Consider the following 25,111-nt stretch of genomic DNA (forward strand, 5'->3'; position numbering starts at 1 on the left):
ACAGTGGAGTCTTAGTCTGAATTTTATATTGGGTTAATCCGTGTGGCGGATCGGAAAATATTTATGCACTGCATGAGCATCAACGGAAAAAAAGTAACAGAAACCTAAGAGCAATTTAATAAGTACACGCAAACAGTATACTGGTATAATTAGGCGATCAATGGAAACCTGGCAATTGTGTGGAAAATAAAAGTTTCTGTGATTGTCATCGTAAAATTGTAAATACCATTACTTTGTAATTTAACTCACAAGATTTTGAATCGTCGATAGATTGTGAAATCCACACATACTATTAAGAACCGGGACTTGAGAAGCTCAGAAACCAATGGTTAGGTTAGGTTTTTTACAACAACATTTTACTGATTGCATTTTTGGCAACAGTATCGATCACTAATCACCCCCTGATATATATGATGATTGATTATTATTTCGGAAATATATTTCAGGTACAGAATTGACCTCTCTACAGATTCGTATTTGTAGAGATAAGTATAGATATACAAGTTTTGAGCTGGACCCTGTTGTCCCTGAAAACTGTTCCTAGCTCGGGGACCATAAGGATAAGGCAGCGTTCTTTATGAAACTCCCACATCGTCATATTTAAATCAAAATCTACATAAAATCTTAATATATCAAAACCTTCCTCATAACCACATGTATAACGTTCTGTAGTCTTTAATTTTATGGCAAATAAACAGACAAACAGACATGTAGACGAAGTGGGGTATTATTTTAATTAATTATGCATAGAATAGATGATTGAGATAAAGCATAACAATTTGTATCCATAAAAGTTCCAACAACCTATTTTAGTAAAAGTAACAGTAATCTCTTTTTATACTCAGCCGTTGGCCTTAGTTCCTAATATGTTGAGATATAACTATTCAGAACACAGCACTAGAAAATGTTATGTATTGTCTATGGTACAACCTCTTTTGTTTTTCATACTACTTCCGGCTGGAGAACTGCTGTGTATTGCTAAGTGGTAATGTTGTAATGTCTGCTCTGGTAATATACTTCCACAAACCAGTGCTTTTATTTATTTAAATACAACCTCTAAAATAATACCTGCCTATTCCGGAGACAGAGCAGTAAATAGACAAATAGGCTAGTGCGTAGCAGCAAGATGGTCAGTGTATTCTAGATCTCTACAATTAGCTAAAATTGTATTACACGCGATATTGCATTACAAGGGATTGACCTGCCCGACTCTTTGTACCTACTTCTAGTATCTTCAAGTAGGACCCTCGTTTCTCTAGTTTAATAATAATAATAATAATCATTTATTTGCAAGAATTATTGTTCTTTACAATATTCAACTAAATTAATAGTTTGCAAATATTATACATACAGTGAAAAAATACAAACAGTTACAATTACTAAAATAAATGAAATAAAATTAAGAAAAAAAATAATAATTACAATCAGTCAATTACAAATTTAAAAAGTCACAGTACTAAATTAAAAGATATAAAATTACAAAAAAAAAAGAAATAAATAACACAAACAGTCATAATTACCAAATTAAACGGGAAAATTATAAAATTATAATTTTACAATTACCAAATAATACAAAAATTAGAATTAAAAGTAAGATCTTTTTTTTTAGAATCTTGACATTTACAAACTCCAAGAAACATGTTTATTATTTTGTCTGTTTAAAAAAAAACAAAGTTTTGTTGCACTATAGTATTTATTTTCTTATAAATAGTTTGTAGATAAATAAGTAGAAAGGTACGTCATTGTAGAATCCAGAATAAAGATTCAGTTTGAGAAGTCTTCGCTTCGCGGCCACTTTTCTCTAGTGACCGTAATAATTACAAATTACAATATATGTATAATTAATTATATTTAATTACATCCAGCATCTCTAGGCCAGTCACACACCTGCAAGAAAAATTAAATTATTAAAAAAAAAAATTGACAAATCTGGGGAATATTTTACCTGCATTTTCTCAGAACTGAGAGATTTTTTTGACACGTTATATTTTTAACCTCCCACGTACCTATTAAAGTAGGGTGTTACAAGTTGGACGTGCCTATTTTTGTATCTGTGTCTGTCTATAGAAAGAGACGAATATCTTAGCATTCCATGGATTCACCGTGCGGGTGCCGGATCCATCGCGTGGTAGAGAGAAAAACTCCGAGCAGAGTCCTGAACTCGTGACTACAGGATGTAGGGTTAAGAAATTCCTTGACGATCGATCAACACTCCCCGTTCTCTGCTCGTGTTGTTTTACCTGCCTAGCCAAATTTGGTAAGATCCTATTAGAGCAGCTTTGGATACTCGTTCTTGGCCTTGAAGACCTTGGCCTGCTAGCTGGACTTCTAGAGAGGCCAAGGTCTTTAAGCAAGTTATAGAGACATCGAAGCGTCTAAATTATGATGTAATTTGTTATTGAAATGGTTATTCATTATTAACAACCCCTATTATGGTTAGGTTAATAGCCCACCATGCTGGCCCAATGCGGGTTGGCAGACTTCACACACGTAGAGAATTAAGAAAATTCTCTGGTATGCAGATTTCCTCGCGATGTTTTTCCTTCATCGTTTGAGACACGTTTGAAATGGTTATCACACTAATCACACTAATATTATAAAGGCGAAAGTTTGTGTGTAAGTGTGTAAGTATGTTTGTTCCTCTTTTACGCTGCGGCTACTGAAGCGATTTGGCTGAAATTTGGATTGGAAATAGATTTGACTGTGGATTAACACATAGGCAACTTTTCATCCTGGAAATATCCATGGTTCCCGCGGGATTTGTAAAAAACAGAATTCCACGCGGACGAAGTCGCGGGCGTCCGCTAGTTAGCTATATGAAGATACGATAAGCCAAACCGAAGATATAAGCATTATTTCAATGTTTAATAATTCGGTGGCCTTCTTTGTCTGACCTATTTTATAATTCTCCATCTGAAGTGATAGACAGACAGACATAATGACCAATGATTTGGGTCATTAACCTCAAATTTCAGTCGATCTCAATTAGTTCTATATAGATATTTATCTAATCAGTAACCTCGTTACAATTTAAGGTTGTAATAGGTTAGATGGTATGGGATAACGCAATACAGACTCCAATTTAAAAAAGGCTTTAGATAAAAATATGACTGTACGAATTAGTAATCCTAATATAATCTATACTTATAATAAAACTGTAACAGGTCAAATTCTGTACATTGAAGATATTTTGAAAATTGTCTGTCTGTCCGTGTTATTGACTGGGCATCACGCTGAAACTACTGAATAAATTCAAATGAAACTTGGCACGCTTTGAGACCCTAATACGTAGAAGGTATAGGATACTTTTTGTCGCAGAAAGTAATCAGAAGGGATTTAAACAGAGGTTGAAAGATTGTTAGGAAAGTAATTTTTAAGGTTACATTTGTGAAAAAAAATTGAACAAAAAATTCAACCAACTTCTAAATCACAAAAAAAACAAAAAGAAAAAATAACATTGCTTGAGTTAATGCATCACTGTGTTAGCACCGCCTTCAAAGTGATTAGAAGGTAGCACATACGATGCTATTTTTCGCTTTTTAGTTTATTTTTGTGATTTTGAAGTCGGTCGAATTTTTTTGTTAAAAAGATTTTATTTTTCTGTTTTCAGTGTGTAACGAAAGCGACACAGTACGGACAATGTCGTTATTCACTTTTTAACACAAAATTACTGAAGTGATTTTCATGAAAATTAAATGGAACCAATCTGGAAATATACTCTTTCAAACAAAAAATAATTTTCGAAATTGGTTAAAAAATGACGAAGTTATGAGATAACAAACATTAAAAAAACATACGCGTTGAATTGACAACCTCCTCCTTTTTTTGAAGTCGGTTATAAATTGGTATGTGTAATATCAGAAAAATACTAAAAATAATGTCTTTGTTTTAGATTTTTCAAAATTCTACCCCTAAGGGGTTAAAAAGGGGTTAAAGTTTTTTTAAATATTAATCATTCTCGTTTTCCTAGTCTCGGTTTTGGAGGTAAGATTTTTTTCAAAATCGGTTCAATAAATCCAGAGATTACCCCCTTCAGAACCAAAAACCTTTACTTAGTTTTTTGACTAGATATATTATTACCTACATATTAAATTGGTTAAAACATGTCTTTAAATGTTTATTAAAAATTTCAAATTAGTCATTAGATTGATTTATGGCTTCTCGAATACGTTTCCGTTAAAATATCTGTAGGATAATTATGATAAGCTAATCTATCAGATAAATCGTATTAGCTGTACGTCCGCAATGAATGGAATATGTAGGTAATAACTTCCTGATACAATATCGCTATTATTGAAAATGTGCATTTCAAATTCATCTCTATCTCTCTCTTCCTGTAGCATCGTGTTAGACAGAGAGAGATATAAGTAAAACAAACGTGCAATGAAACAAAGCGTGTTGCTTAAAGCTTTGTTTAATCTGTTAGCGAACAATCTAGTAAAAATCTACTCAATACTGCTACGTGCTACTCACTTTATCACTTTAACTTAACTATAAGATATTTTATTTAAAGTATATTTCTACACTCTCGTTATAATGTTTTAAACTTTGAATTACATAGATAACTAAGCCAAATATCTACCAGATTGTAACAGATTCTGAAGTCAAAATTCAAAGCAACATGTAGCATATTAAGATTATAATTGCGAATGCAAGTCTGTCGTTACGTTTTCACGGCTAAGCCGATGTTGATGTATTTTGGTATACAGATAAACTGGAACTTGATGCAGAACATATAGAACAGTAAGCTACTTTTTATATCGGAAAAATCCAAATGGTTCCCGTTCGCTTTTGTAAAAACCGAACCGAACGTAATTTCAGACGCACGCGGGGGCGTAGCCACCGCCGTATCAATGATACGGGCCCCCCGGACTACAGGGGACCCTTACGTGTGAATGCAAAATTAGTAAAATACCTAATCCACAATCTCTTTTTTCCCTGGTTAAAAGGGAAGCCAAAAGTTGGAAGCATACGTCAAGTTTCTGTCAAATTATTTTAAGCGAGCATTATTGTTTCTTTTTTGAAATGCTTACCCTTCATTCATCATCATCATCATTATCAAATATATTCGTCTCACTGCTGAGCTCGAGTCTCCTCTCAGAATGAGAGGGGTTAGGCCAATAGTCCACCACGCTGGCCCAATGCGGATTGGCAGACTTCTCACACGCAGAGAATTGAGAAAATTCTCTGGTATGCAGGTTTCCTTCACCGTTTGAAACACGTGATATTTTATTACCTAAAATGCACACAACAGAAATGTTGGAGGTACATGCCCCGGACCGGATTCGAACCCACACCCTCCGGAATCGGAGGCAGAGGTCATTTCTACTGGGCTATCACAGCCCCCCAGGGCCCCCTAATTGTGATACAGGGCCCTCTAAAGCACGCTACGCCACTGGACGTACGCTAGTATTAAATTATTTAAGTGATCATTGTATTTAGTGGATACACTAACCTGAATGACTCTGTTGAAGTGCAAGCCCGCGGGGCACTGTCTCTGCACTTTCTCTCCCCATACACAGTAGTAGAACAGATTGCAGTTAAACTCATGTGGAAGTAACCAATGTTGGAAAAGGTCGACTGGACATCCGTTTGGTCTGAAACCGGGTGCAGCGGTTGTTGTTGTTGTTGGTTTTGGAGTCGTTGTTGTTGTGGTTGTCGTTGTTGGTTTGGGGGTCGTTGTAGTGGTTGTAGTAGTTGTCGTTGTCGTTGTTGGTGTAGTTGTTGTTGGCGTAGTTGTTGTTGGCGTAGTCGTTGTTGGCGTAGTCGTTGTTGGCGTAGTCGTTGTTGGTGTAGTCGTTGTTGGCGTAGTCGTTGTTGGCGTAGTCGTTGTTGGCGTAGTCGTTGTTGGTGTAGTCGTTGTTGGCGTAGTCGTTGTTGGCGTAGTTGTTGTTGGCGTAGTCGTTGTTGGCGTAGTCGTTGTTGGCGTAGTTGTTGTTGGCGTAGTTGTTGTTGGCGTAGTTGTTGTTGGTGTAGTTGTTGACGGCGAAGTTGTAGTCTCTACAGGAACGTTCCTATCTTCACAATCCACCAACGCAGGCCATTCACACCGCCAGTTTTTCAAACAAAACCATAGTCCAGAAGGACACGTTTTCTCCACTGGTTCTCCGAAGGTGCACTTATAAAACTTGTTACAATCGTCATGACGTAATAGTTTCTCTATGCTCCAGTCATGTTCCTGTTCAGGTGGACACACATCGTCAGGCAAGGACGAGGCGACTGTTGTGGCAATTAGGGCCAAAAAAACTGTAAAAGCTGAAATACAGTAACTTTTATTGTAACATTTGATATTGAGCGAGAAATTGCGATAACCAGTCATACTTCGTTTTATGAAGGCTAAAGTTTGCCAACCTTTGCAACCTTAGACAAGTACGATAGCCAATTATAGAGTTTGAATGGATGGCTTTGGAAGGTAGCAGATTTCAAGGGTCCAGATCTTTAATTGCCCAAATATAAACTGTAATTTTTGATTGACAGGATATTATGAATTATTTTGGCTGGTGGGAGGCTTGGACCGTGGCTACCATCCTACCGGCAAAGACGTACCGCTAATTGATTTAGCGTTCCGGTACGATGTCGTGTAGAAATCGAAAGGAGTGTGGATTTTCATCCGACTCCTAACAAGTTAGCCCGCTTCCAGCTTAGATTGCATCATTGCTTACCATCAGGTGAGATTGTGGTCAAGGGCTCCTTAATGTTTAATCATTAAAGGTAGTTTCTTGACATGATTTCTCTAGGAAAATATTTAAAAAATAAAGCTTTGTACATGGATGGATAAAGGGTCTGGAAACTGCTACCACCGAAAGCCCCATGGTCCAAACTCTCAAAGCCAAAATAATTGGCTATTGTACTTACGTATGATAGAAACAAAGGCTGACAAATTTACAGCCTTCAGAATATTAGGTACGTCTGGCTATCGCAGTCCAATAGAAACTCTAAATACAAAAGAATCTATATAATGTAAATCACTTCTTATTACTCGGTAACTATCACAAAAACATTGTTCACTGGTAATTGTTCACAAGATGCTTTTATCTTGTAACTCGCAAGATGGACCTACCTTTCATGTCTGTTTTGAATATTGCAATAAGGAGTAATTATGTTTTGTAGTCATGTTATATACTTAATAGTGGACTTAATTAATGAAGGACTGTTAGTAATACTCGTAATTATGTGCTTATCTGCTTCCTATCACTTTCTTTATCAATATGGATTATCGTGCTCAATTACATGCTTACCGGCTCCCTATAGATTGTAATATATGAATTATGACTTACTGAATGCGTAAATCCTGTAACGGTAAACTGTAGCCAGATATACTTGGTTAAAGGTGTAAGAGCTGTATAGGCCAGACCTTCGTCATTTAATAGTAGTTGCAAATTTGTCAGCTCATGCTGGCAAGAACGTAGTATTCAACTGTGGAGTTTGGACCGTGTCGGTTTTGGTAATAGTACATTAAAGGATACTTTTTGTTGCAAAAATAAAATCAGAAATAATAAAATTACTACTGGCAGTGGCACGGGAGGATCGTGTATGGTGGCGCCCTCTCGGAAAGGCCTAAGTGGACGGATAAAAGTAATAAAAACTAATAAAAAAGACATTCTTATCATCATAATTTATTCATTTAAATAAAACAATATAAATGATATAATTTAAATAACAAGTTTCAATAATAATGATTGTATTCTCTTATGATTAGTGACAATAAAACTCTTGTAAATCATAATAAATATATTATGGATCCAATATGAATACTGTTCATTTGATGACTCGCGGGGGCTTACCATCTGATTATGTCGAAGCCTTTTAGTTCTTCATTCATTCGAATTGGTAGGGTACAACCGGCATCCCTAGGCCAATCGCATACCTATAAAAACAAAACATTTTGTTTATACTCAAAAAATAGTAGATGAGATCTAGGCAAAAATCCTTTAGGAAATATGAAATATGTGTTAATAAAAATTAATTTAAAGAAGTTTCTTCATATAAATAAATATAGACGTAGTTTTTACGTTAATCTTTGCCATTTATAGTCCCCTTTTGTAAATAAATTATTAGAAAAATAATAATATAAAGAGAGAGTGTAAATGAAACTTCAAAGATAACTCTGAACACACCTTTAACATATACATCAAACTAGCGAACCCCCATTTCGTTAGCTTCAAATTCAGTTTTTAATAAATCCTGCGCGAACCATGGATTTTTCCGGACTAAAAAGTAGCCTATATGTATCTCATTAACTTGTTCTATCTACCAGTGAAAGTCGCACTTAAATCGGTTCAGTCGTTCCAGACAGACAAACAGACAGACAGACAGACGAAAATTTAAAAAAAGTTTGATTGTGTGTGTATGTAAATAAGCACTAATAAACGTATCTAAACATAGTTATTTTGAAATCACAGACAAACAGTTCAGTTTTATTTATTTTATTTTTTTAGACATTATTCGGAGACAAATCCAACGAATGAAACCATGAAAATCGGTCCAGCTGTACTCGAGTTATAAGTGTTGTAACAAACTCGACTTTCTTTTATATATATAGATGTATGTACACTGTATTTTCATTGTCTTTTTACTGATGTTGGACTAATTTGAAACACATTAGACAAATGCATCATGCAATTCCCTCGAATAAAGCTGTAGGCATGGTTTTCTATGGACCTAATACACTAGTACCTACGAAGTGAGAATCTCAATAATAGTTTAAAAAACTAAAAAACACGCTTTAAGCACGCACTAAAAATTACAAATATAGCCAAACCGCCATCTTGGATGTCCGCCATGTTGGGTTTAAGTCACGTGACTATTTTTTTCTTATTCTTGACAGCAAACCCTTTCATTTGTTATACATATCGTGGAGGTAGATTACAAATAGCCAGTCCGTCATCTTGGGGAGGCCGCCATATTGGATTTGTAATGACGTTTCTTAGCTAGTCATGTACTGTCATCGGAACTCAGAGCGTGTGCATAATTTCATCGTAATCGATGACCAGAAAGTGGGTCAAATTAAGATTCCAAGATTTTATTACACACACAGTCAGTTACAAGTGAAGCTAATAAAAGCGTGTTAAAAACATTACCCTCCTTCTGACGCAGTCGGGTAAAAAAAAATGTAGAATCATTAACATACCTGAATACTCGTGTTGAAATGTAAACCACTTGGACAGTTTCTCAGCACTTTTTCGCCCCAAACACAATAGTAGAACAAATTGCAATCCGTTTCATGTGGAAGAAGCCAATGAATGAAGAGATTTACTGGGCATCCGTTTGGTCTAAAATCGGGTTTTGAAGTAGTTGTAGTCGTAGTTGTCGTCGGTGCCGGTGTAGTCGTAGTAGTAGTAGTTGTTGTTGTTGTAGGTACTGGAGTAGTTGTAGTAGTCGTTGTTGGTGTAGTCGTTGTTGGTGCTGGAGTGGTTGTAGTAGTCGTTGTTGGTGTAGTCGTTGTTGGTGTAGTCGTTGTTGGTGTAGTCGTTGTTGGTGTAGTCGTTGTTGGCGCTGGGGTGGTTGTGGTTGTAGTAGTTGTTGTTGGTGCTGGGGTGGTTGTGGTTGTAGTAGTTGTTGTTGGTGTAGTCGTTGTTGGTGCTGGAGTGGTTGTAGTAGTCGTTGTTGGTGTAGTTGTTGTTGGTGCTGGAGTTGTTGTAGTAGTCGTTGTGGGTGTAGTCGTTGTTGGTGCTGGAGTGGTTGTAGTAGTGGTCGTCGTCGTCGTTGTTGTTGTAGTAGGAGTAGTAGTTGTTGTTGTAGGAGTAGTTGTCGTTGGAGTAGTTGTTGTTGGAGTAGGCGTTGTAGACGTCGCTCCGGCAGCAGTTGTAGTAGGTACAATTCTATCTTCACAGTCTACTAAATGCGGCCATTCGCATCTCATATTCACCAAGCAAAACCACAGTCCAGAGGGACATGTGCGTTCTACTGGTACTCCCAAGGTGCACTGGTAGAACTTTTCACAATTATCGTGACGCAGCAGTTTTTCTATAGTCCAGTCCACCGACTGCTCGTCAGGGCAGATATCGTCCGGCCACGTCGAAGCGGCCGCCGCAGTTGCGATTATTGCCAAAAATATCGTTGGAGCTGAAATATTTATTAGTATTAAAAAAAAAACAAAAATACGTATATCTTTTCGCGCTGTTTCAGGGTTCCGTAGTCAAAAAGGAACCCTTATAGTTTGGCTATGTCTGTCTGTTTCTCTTTCCGTTGGCAAATTAGCTCAATTAGCTCAATTAGTTGGTACTGGAAAGCTGTAATTTAGAATTAACAACGCCGACAAAGTCTTAGAATAAGAAATCGTAGAAGAAAGAAAATATTTTTATAGTACCTGCCCTACATATAGAACTAGCGGACGCCCGCGACTTCGTTTGCCCTTAGGCCTCCTTAATCTAGCCCTATCGCAAATCCCTTTATAGCGGATCTCTACTAACTATACGCTACGACCTTCTGCATTAATATATTAAGATGGGGATGAATTATTTTTATTCCATAGTATGTGGAGCATAATGACATCCAACCAACCAACAGGATAGATATTTAAACAATATATAATACCATTTTCGATATTAGGACCTATTTTTGAAATATTATATTAGTCAAGAGTCACTAAATATAATTGCTAATGGATACGCGATCCACAGAAGTACTTCATAAATTGAGAAATTAACCCTAAAACCCTAAGTGGTAAATTAATTTTGGAAGATAGTCGAAGGGAACCCTAAAAGCGAGCCCGACACGCACTTGGCCGATTTTCTGTTTTTCTATTTGAATTTATTTTAAAGGTTTCAAGCACTTAACACAAAGTCACTCACTGGTTAACACAATCACTTTATTACGTTTAACCTACCTTTCATGGCTGCTATGTATTTTGGAATAATGAGCAATCAAATAGGCTACCATGTTATATATCTCGATCCACTTAATCAAGGACTTTATCTTTAGAATCTAGATCTCGTCCAAATTATTATATTTGTGTAGGATGTAATTAAATTATCAGTTTCTAATCAATTGATATTTGATTATCGTTTCACAAACTATCTGAAAGCACTTTAAAATAATTGCAAAGAACGTACTTGATCTTACGATAGAGGGGACATAGTTTTATAATTTTCGCTAATTTCTACGTAGTCATAATTCTTAGAAATCAGTATTTGCTATTATTTATAAATTACGTATAACATGTACCTACATATTTCGTTACAGTTATGTGCATTTTAAGAAATTAAATATCACGTGTCTCAAACGGTGAAGGAAAACATCGTGAGGAAACCTGCATACCAGAGAATTATCTTAATTCTCTGCGTGTGTGAAGTCTGCCAATCCGCATTGGGCCAGCGTGGTGGACTATTGGCCTAAACCCTCTCATTCTGAGAGGAGACTCGAGCTCAGCAGTGAGCCGAATATGGGTTGATAATGATGACATATTTCGTAATTAAGTGATATCATAAATATTACACCATTTTTGTTTTCTCATGATATTGATGATGATGATGATATTGGATACTAGCAGACTTTCGCGGTTTCACCCGCGTATAGTTCCCATTCCCGTGTGAATACGGGGATAAAAGTATAGCTTGGTGAGTTCTTTAATGACACTCTCATGATATGCGGGCGAGGGGGGAAGGACTGCGCGGGTGGGAAGTAGTACGCGCGGGGCAGAGGGAAGGACTGCGCGGGTATGAAGTCGCGTGCGGGGCATCGCTACCCGCCGCGCGGACCATCGGGAGTGTTACGAACGAATTTGCCAAGCAATAGCATAGTGCTTTCGCAACAAACAAAAAATCAAACCTAACCTCTCGATGATGATGATACTGATGTCGATGAATCCTAAAATGCAAAGACCGTGTCCATAGCGTGAAAATCTATGCGACTCATGTACTTATTATAAATTATTTTGAAGCCATTCTAATTGACCGAATTCTTCTATATTTTGCTTAACCTCTTGATTTTACAATAAGTGCCGAATTGAAGGCTCAAAAGGGCTAGAACTCAGAGCCAGTTTATTAAAAAAAATGCCGAATTGAGGGTAGTGGTAAAAAACTACAATTAGTCACCGATTTTTGCTTCGTTGAACGCGCACGAAGTTTGTTCTTTGTCAGACACAAAGACAATAATTCTATCGACACCAGCCAATGCCAATTAGTGTGTTCAGTCAAGGTGTTTTGACGAGAAGGCCCTCAACACCAGAGGGACCAACAGGATCTCAACTACGAAAGGATTTTAATAACACGTACACCAGTAATGGTAAAATGTATATGTTCCATTTAATTTGTACCTTCGCTTATTTTTATGACTAACCGATCGTTCATTGAACGTTTTCGCCGTATATTTTTTTCTTGAACTCTAGTTCCATGATCCAAACCTTAACCTCAAACAAACGAAACAATCTAAGTTTTTTTTTATATTTTTAGGGTTCCAAACGTACGTAGTACAAAAACGGAACCCTTATAATTTCACTCGCGCACATTTTAAGGTCTGTCTGTTTTCTCCTAATGTACCTACTGGATCAATCCAATTGAAATTTGGTACGAATACAGGGATGTATCGTGAATAGATAAAATTTGAATATGGGGGCACCTATGGGGGTTAAGATAGAAAGTTGAAAAAAAAACTTTTACTAACTTCATTGTATGATACATCAAATTTACTATTAATAAGACATTATAACACTGCAACAAAGGAATGAAGAAGGAGAGCACAGGGCGACATTATATCGATAATAATATATATTATCATCGAAACGATGAGTAATCACACAAAAAATATTGCACCTAGCTCCAGTAATCGTCATAATTTATTAAGAATTAAGGCCTATCGATGTAGGGTAGGAGTTTACCAATAAATACCAGAAAAAACTGCACGATTAAGGTAATTACCAGTAATGCCCTTTTCAACATATTTAAGATAATAATTGCATGTATTTATTATAATATAAAAATTAGCCTATATTATTTAGGCTAATTTTTATTGATGGATTAAGTATCCATAGGGATAAATAATAATCAGTGCTATCACAAATGACGTTTGGTACCTGGTAGTTTGGTAGGTAGGTAGGTTTTGGAAGTCCATGCTTATGTCCAGCAAACATCGTACGTCGGCAATGATGTTGATGAAGATGATGTTAATTATGATGATGATGACGACGATGACGACGACGACGAGTACTACTAGCGGACGCCCGTGACTTCGTCCGCGTGGAATTCAAAATTTCACAAATACCGCGGGTACCATCCACTTTTCCGAGTTGAAAAGTAGCCTATGTGTTAATCCAGAGCAACATTTATTTCCATTCCAAATTTCAGCAAAAACGCTTTAGTAACTGCAGACTAAAAGAGGAACAAACATACTTACACACTTACACACAAACATTTTTTCTTTATAATATTAGTGTGATGTGATGTGATATTAAATTAATTCCGTATACATTTCATATCATGTGTATATAGGTCAGGGAATCTCATTGGCAAGGGTAGACTGGCGCCTCTCTGGCGGGAGCCAGGGCGCCCATAGCGGAGTCTAGCCACAGCGAGCGAGATCGCCGCCCGCCTTACGAATCTTGTTCCAAACAAACGAAATAGAGAGACTTAATCTATATAGATGCAAACGAACATGTCTATCCTTTTAAAAAAACTATTAATTAATTAAAACGACATGTTTTCTCATATCAGAGTATTTGTGATTACCATCATACTATTAGAATTTACAAGCACAGTACAAGCGATCGGTAAAAGCAATTCCGTTGATATCAAGAAGTCGCTAGAGGAACACCAAGGACATTTACTGGTGAACAAGAGCAAAGCTAATAGTGTACCGTTGAAAATAGCGAATGTCTCCCAAATTGGATACGATCCGCCGAAGAAGAAGAAGAAAGACTCGCTGAGACCGATCACATTGGAACTGTAAGTAGAATTTAATGCTCATTGTAAATGTTCTACAATTTAAAATATTTGTTTTTTATAGTGACTTGAAATTCTAACCCCTAATTTAAATAAATATTTGTTATGAATCGTCGATAAAGTTACCAATTTTTAAATTACTAGAACATACTGATTCTGCAAAAGTTGTTTTGTTAGATCAATTTCCTTGGTCTGTAAAATTAAAAAATAATTATTTAATGAGATGTGGTATAGGGATGAAAGACTTTGGACAACTTATTTTCATATCTACCAAATATAAACAAATATAATTAAAATAGATCGAGCCATTTCGGTGAAATACGACCACACAGGTACACAACTAATAAAGTAAACTCTCAAAATGAGAGTTTCAAAAGTTACTAAGTCGCTTACAGTAAGCTTACAGTTTACAACAAACGTAAACAGTCATATTTTTAATTCAATGAATTTCATTATATAAGCATAATAAAATATCGAATTGTAGGTACATTCGAATGACTGTTTTGAAAAGTAAGTTTCTGGACTTATTGAATTGATAGATTGTTCATGTTAATCGCTAATATTCCACTTTATCCGCAAACCAAGCGAAAAGCCTTTGGAATTACGTAATAACAATTAAGTTAATTAGTCCAATAGGTGGGACATCGAACCTCACTCTTTCTGCGCTTCTTAGCCGTAGAAGTGTTGGGAGAATTATTAATGGGGGGCTAGTAGATAGCGCTAAAAGTGCCGCACTCAACACTGGGAGGTCATAGGTTCGATCCCTGCTCGCTCCATATTCGATCGTACCCATTCCTAACATAGTCTTTCCGACTAATAAAAGGGATATACAGATTCATTTTAGAATAATATTGAAAGTACCTACCTAAGTTGACTACCTAAATCTATTATATAAACTGCATATATTATAAAAATAAAAAAAGAAAATATATTAAATTTAGATTATGTCTAAAGACTTAGGCGTCGAATTCGTCCGAATCGATGTTCATTGGTAAAGAGCCTAAAAGTTTGGCAGTATTGCCACGTTATATATCTTTTATTTTTTACAAGTTAGCTCTTGACTACAATAAACTATATGGCACACCTATATCCTTCTGGTCACAGGAGGCGTCGATTAATCGCTTTACGGTTTCGTTAAAAAGAAAGCGTGTGTGTCGCTAACTACTTAAATACATATGACCCGAAGAGATTGATCATAATATAAGGAATTGTTATATTAATTATATTTTAAAGGTATTCTTTAAAGAATATAACAATTTTTATTTCCAGGATCCAAGAGTGGGCCAAAGATATATCAAACATATTACATGAAAACGAGAATCTAACAGTACGGCGAGATGAACTTTTAAAAGGATTTTCTGATATAAAGATCGAGGAGCGCAATGGAACAGCTATCGTGGAGAAGGCTGCTAAAGCTTTGGAGGAACTGCTAGAACGTCGTGGCAGAGTTGCGGAGTCGATTATGCGGAAGGCAGAAGAGTTGGCTGCTAAGAAGGAAGATCCTCCTTCTAGTTATGCCTTCATCAGTAGTATTGTGAGTTTAATAATAACCTGATTTTTCATTTGGTCTCACGTTTAACTGCGAAATCACAATTTTTTATTACTTTTAACCGACTTGAAAAGGTGGAGGTTCTCAACCGGTATTTCTTTTTTTATGTATGTACATCGATTACTCGAAGACGCCTGGACCGATTTGAAAAAATATTATTTTGTTTTAAAGGGTTCATTTTGTTTAGACCACTCCCCATGTGGATACCTGGAGAAATCGGGGAACTTTCAAAAATTATATGGATGACTGGATGGTTATATGGACTTTTATGGATGGTGTGTTCGTATTTTTAATGAATATTTTTTAGGCACTAAAATTAAATGACGCCCTCCGTGGCGCAGTGGTATGCGCGGTGGATTTACAAAACGGAGGTCCTGGGTTCGATCCCCGGCTGGACAGATTGAGGTTTTTCTTAATTGGTCCAGGTCTGGCTGGTGGGAGGTTTCGACCGTGGCTAGTTACCACCCTGCCGACAAAGACATACCGCCAAGTGATTTAGCGTTCCGGTACCATGTCGTGTAGAAACCAAAAAGGGGTGTGGATTTTCATCCTCCTCATATCAAGTTAGCTCGCTTCCATCTCAGACTGCATCATCACTTACCATCAGGTGAGATTGTAGACCAGGGCTAACTTGCAAATTTAAGGTTTCGTATCGATCTTATGATGGAGCCAAAATATAGACGAGGGAACTTTTCTACATCAACGATTTGAAAATTAAAATAGTTTTCTTCTAAATTTCCGAGTTATATGTAAGCCTCCACATTTCAGACTATTTAAACTATATTACTTAGCTAATTACGGAGCAGTCTTAAGTGAAACATGCAAACACTTTACAGAAATTAGACGAATTGAAGGAACTGACGCCTGACGATGAGAAACCGGACGAGAAAGGGAAGCAGTGGGACATGCCGCTGAATTGTACCGACCGGCACAAAATGCTTCTGATGAATAGCGCCCACTTTGACGCGAAAGTATCTTTAGAACACAACAGCGTGCACGTTGCTACCGAGGTATTCGAATGTGGTGAGAACAAACAAATGTACTACGACCATGCGACTGCCAGACATACCTAATCATTACATAGTATAAAACAATGTCGCTTTCTCTGTCTACTACATCTCTATAAGCCTGCTCTCTATGTATGCTTGAATCGTTAAAATTACGCAACGGATTTTGATACGGTTTTTTCTATACTAATATTATAAAGAGAAAACTTTGTTTGTATGTTTGTTTGTTTGTTTGTAATGAATAGGCTCAAAAACTACTGGACCGATTTTAAAAATTCTTTCACCATTCGAAAGCTACATTATCCACAAGTAACATAGGCTAAATTTTATTTAGGAAAAAAATTGGGTTCCGTAGGATATTTAGATTTTTTGGACACAAGGTGTAAAAAAATCAACCAGAAAAGTTATTTATTTTGCGTACGCTGCTTAAACTATAAAAGATAGAACCATAAAATGTTCTAATTAATTGTAGATCTTATAAACATCTATAAAAAAGACCGCGACACACTATACCTATCTATGTCGAGTGAGGCACAACAACCATTTTTTTATTTAAAAATTTTGATTAGTTAGGGTAGGGTAGGGTAGGGGTAGTTGAAAGTTTACATCGAGTATCACGCGGACGAAGTCGCGGGTGTCCGCTAGTAATAGATAGAGTTTTTGAAGAGGAAGGTTTATATGTAGGTATAACTAGCAACTCACCCCGGCTTCGCACGGGTGCAATGCTGATACACTACAGAGAAACTGTGAACGTTGTTTATACGGCCCGCTCCGGCTTCGCAAGTGTGTTGCGTGTGTGTGTATGTTTGTTCCTCCCTTACGCTTCGGCTACTGAAGCGATTTGGCTAAAATTTGGAATGGAAATAGATTTCACTCTGGATTAATAGATAGGCTACTTTCATTCCGGAAAAATCCATGGTTTCCGTGGGATTTGTGAAAAACTGAATTCCACGCGCATGAAGTCGCGGACATCCGCTAGTATTATACTAATTCAAAATTCATAGCCGTGATGTTTATACCCAGTGGATTTTTTTTTATTCTTTACATGTTAACCCTTGTCTACAATCTCACCTGATGGTAAGTGATGATGCAAGCTAAGATGGAAGCCGGCTAACTTGTTAGGAGTAGGCTAACAATACACACCCTTTCGGTTGCCACACGACATGGGTTGCAAACATTTTTTCAAAAAAATATAGTATTTTTCAGAGTTAGCTATAAAAAAATATAGTACGCTTTAGTACGTTTACGACCTATGGCTAGCCTTAGCCTAACCCCACTTCTGAGAGGAGACTCGTGCTTAACTGTGATACGAACATGGGTTGTTAACGATTTATTCTGTCAGCCCATGCTCCTACTAGTAAGTATGGAGTTTGGAACCGGCTAAATATAGCTAATTTTATAATTAAAGCATATTGATATTTTAATATTGTCTTTGACATATCATGAAAAGTCATGTCCTCCGGTCTGGACCTTCCACCAAAATTCACCACGGTCCAAAGTCCATAATTATACCATACTGATGCATATCTATGCTCCCATGCTATAGCTTGACAACTTCATTAGTAACACTCCCGATGGTCCGCGCGGGCCGGGGGGCGTGTAGCGATGAATGAAAAACCCACGTCTGATGCACCTCACTTCCTTGCACGCACGATTTCACACCCGCACAATCTTTCCCCTCGTCGCCCGCACATCATGGAAGTGTCATTAACGAACTTGCCATATAAGCATGGACTAACAAACTTTCATCATAAAATAAGGTATGTCTAACTGACACAGGCTATCGTCCTAAAATCTCCGCCGCACCGTGCCGTGCTTGCATTTACGTGTGTATTTTTATATCATTCTTACCAAATGTTGGTTACACCTGCGACGGAAATAACATTCTACCTACCTTAGAAATCTTTGTACGACTTCTCACTGACTCTTTTAGTAAAGTTGTGAAACGAGAACAAAACCAAATTTTTTTTTTATTTGGCTTCAGGGTTTGAGCTCTGTGGTAATAATTTATACAGGATAATTAAGTTAATGTTATTAATATTATTGCAATAATTATATGGAACTGAGAGCATATTGTTGTGCTTTATTTTTTTTGTAACTACCAGACGCCCCGCGTAGTTAAAATATAGCGTATGACGGTAACGTTTACGGTATCAATAACGTTTTAGAAGATCCAGTGATTACCCCTGGCAAGGAGACACGTGACGTTTGTTTTTTTTTGTGGAATTGAACGGCCTCACCACGCTGCTTGTACAGACTCATTCTGTATCATTCTTTATTCTGTATGATCTAATAAGAGCATCTATAAATTGGTTACCTGAGTGCCTCACTAACCTACTTCAACGCGCAAAAATCCGTCGATGTATGACGTCTTATTACTCGTAGGTAAAAATAGTTCGCCATTTCATTTTATACGTTTTTTAACATTCGCCAGATATATGAGTTTGTTTACAATATTGGGCAACGAACTATTTTTACATGAACTTGTAAATCTAACATCTCTACAAATACATAATATAAAAGTGTCTGTTTGTGTAAAAAAATCAGTTATTGTTTATAGCTTTTAAATTTTCGGCAGAGGATCTTGAGTTTTTTCTTCCACTCGCAATATACTTGTTCCAAATCGAAATTCCCGTGATATCCCAGTGGATATGACCTCTGCCTCCGATTCCGGAGGGTATGGGTTTGAATCCGGTCCGGGGCATGCACCTCCAACTTTTCAGTTGGGTGCATTTTAAGAAATTAAATATCACGTCTCTCAATCGGTGAAGGAAAACATCGTGAGGAAACCTGCATACCAGAGAATTATCTTAATTCTCTGCGTGTGTGAAGTCTGCCAATCCGCATTGGGCCAGCGTGGTGGACTAATGGCCTTACCCTCTCATTCTGAGAGGAGACTCGAGCTCAGCAGTGAGCCGAATATGGGTTGATGACGTACGTAAATCGAAATTCTAACTAACTGAAGTGAAGTCACTGATATAGCTCAGGGAGTCGCGAAGCTGAAGTGGCAATGGGCAGGCCACATAGTTCGAAAAGCCGATGGGCATAGGGGTCTCAAGGTGCTGGAATGGCGACCCCGCACCGGAAAGCGCAGTGTTGGTCGACCCCCCCACTAGGTGGACCGAAGACATCAAGCGGGTTGCAGGGGGCCGCTGGATGCTGGCGGCTCGAGACCGTTTTGTTTCGAAGTCCATGCAAGAGGCCTATGTCCAGCAGTGGACGTCCATCGGCTGAAAATGATGAAATCGAAATTCAAATTAATTCTTTGTAAAAATATTGTCGAATTCTTCCGTAGCCTAAAAATAATGCAATCACAGATATAAGATTAGCTTTTAGCGATCTCTGTTCTGTGAATGCAACCATACCATATGTCTTTTTCTAACTCGATAGTGGGAGCTTCGAATTCATTTACATCTATCTCTATTTATAGTATCGTATTAGACAGAAACGACGACAAATTTAAAACTCGCTGTAAAGTTAAAAACCATTGTTATAGAATAACGAACGCTACAGTTCACATACACGTTTTTATTTCAATTTTTTGAAAAATCTATATATATGTATAAAAGAAAGTCGGGTTTGTTACAACACTTACAACTCGAGATCTGCTGGACCGATTTTCATGGTTTTTGATTCGTTGGATTTGTCTCCACCAAGAATAGCAGAATACATCTTAAAAACAATGAATAATGATTTCAGGGGTAGGGTATTTGTAAGGTAGGGGTAGGGAAGGGGTAGAGTAGTGGTAGGGTGTGGTAATAGGGTAGGGTAGGTTACTGGTTGGGCGGGGGTAGGGTAGGGTGGGGGTAGCGTGGGGGGAGGGTAGGAGTAGGGTAGGGAAGAAATGCACAAAGGTCAAAGCGAAGCTTGACCGGGTCGCTAGTACAAGTATAAAAATTAACTTTCATATACGTATTCATCAATTTTGTTGCAGATTCTCGTGTGCTAAATCACATATACTGGACGGAAGGTCTGGCAGACACTTTTCGTGACAACTACGCTAAAGATGCCACATTAGATCTGCAGTACATGTGCAGTGCCAAAGGTTTCATGCGCCATTATCCTGGTAATTATTTATTTATTTAATTAGACAGACCAACAACATCAAACCCCCTTTCGCACGAGCGTTTTTTAGCGGGCGTTAAAAAAGCGTTCAAATATAGTATGAAATTAAATGAAGATCTATTTCCAACGCGCAAAATTGGAAATGGATTAAATTATAAAAAGGCGGTGCTAAGCCGGCGTTTTGTTAATGTAAACCCTGAAAGAACACTGTCTGAAAATCTAAATCTTTATGTTATCTTGAATTAATACATCATCAGGTTAGCACCGCCTTCAAATTGATCAGCAGGAAATCAACAGCAAAGCAGCAGGAACATAATACTCGTTTGATGTTATTTTTCGCTTTTTATTTAAGTCTGTACGTTTAACATTTTTGAAGTCGGTTAAATTTTTTTCTTTGAAATTTGTAATGTTTATTTATTTTTAAGTGTCTTCTAAATACTTATTATATGACCAAATGTTTCATTTCGAGTGTAATCAGTGGTAAAGTCTTGGTTAGGAGTGGGTACGACATAATAGCTCTATACCCTAAAAGACTAGATTCGAACCGTCTCAATCTTGATTCCGGCCCCTATGTAATCATTAGCGCTTACACTTATTAAAAAAAATTACAGCTGCACTATGGTCAAGCATGTACAAACTGAAGGTGGACGGCGAGGAACTATACGACTGCCGCCTTCGCCCGTGGTACGTGAGTGCAGGGGGCGCGCCGCGTGACGTGCTTGTATTGCTCGACGCGTCGGGCTCTATGAGCAACTCCTCGAACCTCATGAAGGCTGAGCAGTTCACACTAGCGCTGCTCAGCGCGCTCACAGACGATGACCAAGTGAATGTGCTGCGGTACAACGTAGTAGTAGAGTCGCCTATCCCGTGCTTCAACGAATCACTTGTGCCGGTAAGCATTATTTATTTAGGGGGTGGGGGAGCATGAACTTCTATCCGTAGAGACAAGGTTTTCCATCCGTGCGTAGTATAAGATGTGTTTGACGTGTCTGTCTGTCTGCATGTCAGTCTGTGGCATAGCTCCCGAACGGATGAAGCGATTTCAATTTAGATTTTTGTATCAAAGGTGACTTACGGGCGAGTGTTTTTGATGAAAATCGGTTGAGCTGTTTAAAAGTTGTGTGGGTTGAAAGTGAGGAAGAACAACCGAATGTCTGCAAATATACTCAAGTAGGGTCTCAAATGAAAGCGCTCTGAAAGAGAATATTGACGACTTGATCGCGAGTGTAATAATACTTTCATGATATTCGGGGGCTTTTCAAAACTTTTAATTTTATGTTATCTCTTTACGAACTGACGTTCAATATAGGCCTATACTGATTGCAACACCGGAGACAACACTAGGGACCATGAAGCGGTCCACCCTAATCTTGTACTATTCTGTGCCAATAATAATGGATTTTAATATTCCATTGAAACTCTATATTGCACTAGACAAGTATTGCTCCAAAGAATGTTGTAAATATGTATTGACATTAAACACCTACAGGAAATTATAGTAGGTATTGTTATCGCCGCGTTGCAACTACTTGCGGTACGGCTTCAGTGTGCTCGTGGCGTTGGAGCCGCCCACATCTCTTGTTGTGTAATTCTTTATACCCATAAAGAATACTTGGTATAGACAGGGGGTGACTTGAGTGGAAAAGGGGAGTGTTTGTTAACAGTCAAAGGATCCTTTAACCACAACGTTCACAAGTGCCTGACTTCACTCAAGGTCATTCTCTGCCATTCTAGGGTCTTATTTTGGTTACAGTTTGATTGTTAATTAAGTTGTCCTGACAAATGTTGTGAATCATAACATTTGTTCGACATTAGTTTTTTTTATTTTTGTAATCACCTCTGAGTCAAGTCAACTCAAGTCACTCTCCCCGCCTATCCCAAGTATGGGTTACTTGGGATAGGCGGGGAGAGTGACTTGAGTTGACTTGACTCAGAGGTGATTTAAATTAAAAAAATTTAAGAATTACACAACATGAGATGTGGACGGCTCGAACGCCACGAGTATACTGAAGCCGTCCGTACCGCAAGTCGTTACAACGCGGCGATAACATAAAACAATAAGCCACTTTTGTCTGCCTCAATTTCGACGGGTTAGTGACATATCGAATGGTATAAAATCTTTGTACGAGGTGGTAACACCACCAACTTCCAATTCCGGGTTGCGAATGAGAAAATGTATGTATTGTAGGTACTCGTATGTATCAAACTTCATGTATTTCATCAGTTTATTTGGTTTCCGTGTCTGAGACTACAATTAATTATTACATGTAAGATGATATCGGAATTCCTGAAAATAGATTGATCTCATATCTATCGATTACTTTTGATAATTCGATTGTACCGACCGAATGAATTGTTATTAAGGAAGATATCTGATCTATCGATTGGAAAAATAGGAATTTGTATTTTTATATAATACCTATGCATACTCGTATTTGTTTTTAAATTAAGTATGTTTATTTATATCGTGAGCTAATTGTTATTAGGCTTGATAATTGTTATTATGTATATTCGTATGTATTAGATTCATAATTTCTTTTTGGGCTAAACAAATTAACCATCATTAGATAGAAAAGAAATTCTCGCTGGGTTTTAGGTTGACTTATATGTCACTAACACTTTAGTTTTAGTAACATGAAACAAAGAAAGATTTCTTAATAGTTCATAGTCCGACCCTGAACTTGATCCTAGGACCTCCTGATCCAAAGCCACCTGCAATTCTCTTTTTCAGAAATCCCGCGGAAGCCATTGATATGAAGTAGCCCATAATCTGCCTCAAGTTCCAATTTATTTCTCTACGAAATTTCATCAAAATTGATTCTGCGGCTTATCCGTGAAAAAATAACAGACACACTTACTTTTACCTCCGTGGTATGCGCGGTAGATTTACAAGACGGAGGTCCTGGGTTCGATACCCGGCTGGGCCTGTCTTGTCTTATAGAAACCGAAAGAGGTGTAGATTTTCATCCTCCTCCTAACAAGTTCCCGCTTCCATCTTAGAACCACTTACCATCAGGTGAGATTGTAATCAAGGGCTAACTTCTAAGAAAAAATTAGTAAAGAAGTGTGAATATTGACTTGGTCATCGTGATATTTCAACTTCTCAGGCCAACCACGTCAACTCAGCTGCAATGATGGCTGTCTTGCCGCATCAGAACACAACGAACGAGACGTTGATGGCGGATGCAATCCATTACTCGATGGAGTTTCTGAAGAGGCAGCGTGAGGCTCCAGGGAGACCGCCGTCCTGTCAGCAAGCCCTCGTCCTGGTCACCGACAGCCTCTACGACAATTATACTGACCTAATGAGGTCGCTTGATCCAGAAGGTTATGTTAGGTATGTTCAAGATTTCCCAAAAAAAAATTTAGCCACGGCAGCGGCGGCCAATATTACGAATAATAAACGCGGTACCTAAATTTTATTCCTCACTCTTTAATCTATTCTAATATTATATCTATTCTAATATTATAAAGCTGAAGAGTTTGTTTGTTTGAACGCGCTAATCTCAGGAACTACTGGTCCGATTTGAAAAATTTTTTCAGTGTTAGATAGCCCATTTCTCGAGAAAGGCTATAGACAACATATTATCCCCCTATTCCTACGGGAACGGGAACCACGCGGGTGAAACCGCGCGGCATCAGCTAGTGCAAAGATATAGAATGTCCTTCCAGCTTTCTTTTTTCTCTACCACGTACATTATGGTATTTTTCTGGCCATTACTAAACAGACATCTTCTAGACTCGTTCCACCATAGGCTGCAAGTGCTGTAGTGTGCTGCGTGAGGGCGTAGCCAGGATTCTATACAGGGGGGCAGATATCTCAAATGGTGTACCTAACTCTCACATTAGTAGTACAGGTGAGCTCGTGGGTATTTCGATTTACCAGTGATCGACTGCTCTCTAGGGCGGGTAGCCCCCTCACCCCTCTGCCCGTACCTCGCTACGCCCATGGGCGTGATTGCAATCGAATGATAGCGATTCGATCTCAAAGTTTGAGGCATACTATAAGTAGATACTCCATTAAATCTTACATCATACTGCAGAACCGAGGGTTTCCCTTCGCTTGTCTTCTCAGATTGTATTGCCGACTTTGACTCCAGGCTACAACTGGGAATTTCATGACTACAATGTTTAGTACAAGGACATCTAAAACCTACTATCTTCCGAAGCCAACACAGAACACCATTATTGGCTACCATACATCTATGGGAGCAAATGCTGACAAAATTTCAGCCTTGATTAAATGAGATAGGTTATCTCTAGTCCAGTGAAAAAAACTTGGACGCGAATGAAGTACTTGTAGTGTGCGTTCGCTCTTGTTAAATCCAAATATAGAATTTGCTGCGGGAGGTAATCTATTAATTTAAATTAAAGCTCTTGACAGCCGATAACGAGTAAACCTAATTAAGATAAAAATTCTAAGAAGATAAACATAATCTTTATTAAAATCAATACATCTCATATTAGAGTACCACGGATACGAGTAGATAAAGTTAAGCTTGCGCTTATAATTTTTGCCTGACAACCGCAATCACAATGACAAGAAAAATCAAGCGAAAGGCGTGTTGAACTCACGCACCGAATGTTTTGTACCTACTATTTACTGTATCTGA

At 37.8% G+C, this 25,111-nt stretch overlaps 2 protein-coding genes across 3 annotated transcripts in view; one reads left to right on the plus strand and one right to left on the minus strand.

The window, feature by feature from the left end:
* Positions 1-1,743: 1,743 nt before the first annotated feature.
* Positions 1,744-10,835, minus strand: LOC112052194 (mucin-5AC-like). The gene is made up of 6 exons (XM_052886691.1): positions 10,829-10,835; positions 9,131-10,065; positions 7,785-7,867; positions 7,278-7,291; positions 5,456-6,255; positions 1,744-1,887 (listed from the first exon to the last, which is right to left on the minus strand). The coding sequence occupies exons 1-6, from the start codon at positions 10,833-10,835 to the stop codon at positions 1,852-1,854; spliced, it is 1,875 nt and encodes a 624-aa protein (XP_052742651.1). The 3' UTR covers positions 1,744-1,851.
* A 1,219-nt stretch (positions 10,836-12,054) lies between these two features.
* LOC112052182 (voltage-dependent calcium channel subunit alpha-2/delta-3) overlaps positions 12,055-25,111 on the plus strand; it is a 39,594-nt gene continuing 26,537 nt past the window's right edge. Inside the window, exons 1-7 of one of the 2 annotated variants that reach the window (XM_052886367.1) lie at positions 12,055-12,232; positions 13,428-13,880; positions 15,147-15,411; positions 16,263-16,449; positions 20,368-20,499; positions 21,110-21,390; positions 23,606-23,835. In XM_052886367.1, the coding sequence (XP_052742327.1) occupies positions 13,633-13,880; positions 15,147-15,411; positions 16,263-16,449; positions 20,368-20,499; positions 21,110-21,390; positions 23,606-23,835 (1,343 nt within the window). In that variant the 5' untranslated portion in view covers positions 12,055-12,232; positions 13,428-13,632. The remainder of the gene's footprint in view (positions 12,233-13,427; positions 13,881-15,146; positions 15,412-16,262; positions 16,450-20,367; positions 20,500-21,109; positions 21,391-23,605; positions 23,836-25,111) is intronic. The other variant, XM_052886368.1, reaches the window with a different exon arrangement.

This window comes from Bicyclus anynana, chromosome 17 (assembly GCF_947172395.1).
Source record: "Bicyclus anynana chromosome 17, ilBicAnyn1.1, whole genome shotgun sequence".
NCBI classification, from domain to species: domain Eukaryota; kingdom Metazoa; phylum Arthropoda; class Insecta; order Lepidoptera; family Nymphalidae; genus Bicyclus; species Bicyclus anynana.

Coding starts and splice junctions, on each gene's coding strand:
- LOC112052194 (XM_052886691.1), bottom strand. Junction 7,868..9,130: donor ATTTCAACACGAGTATTCAG/GTATGTTAATGA, acceptor TTGTTTTTATAG/GTATGCGATTGGCCTAGGGA. Junction 1,888..5,455: donor ACTTCAACAGAGTCATTCAG/GTTAGTGTATCC, acceptor TTTTTCTTGCAG/GTGTGTGACTGGCCTAGAGA.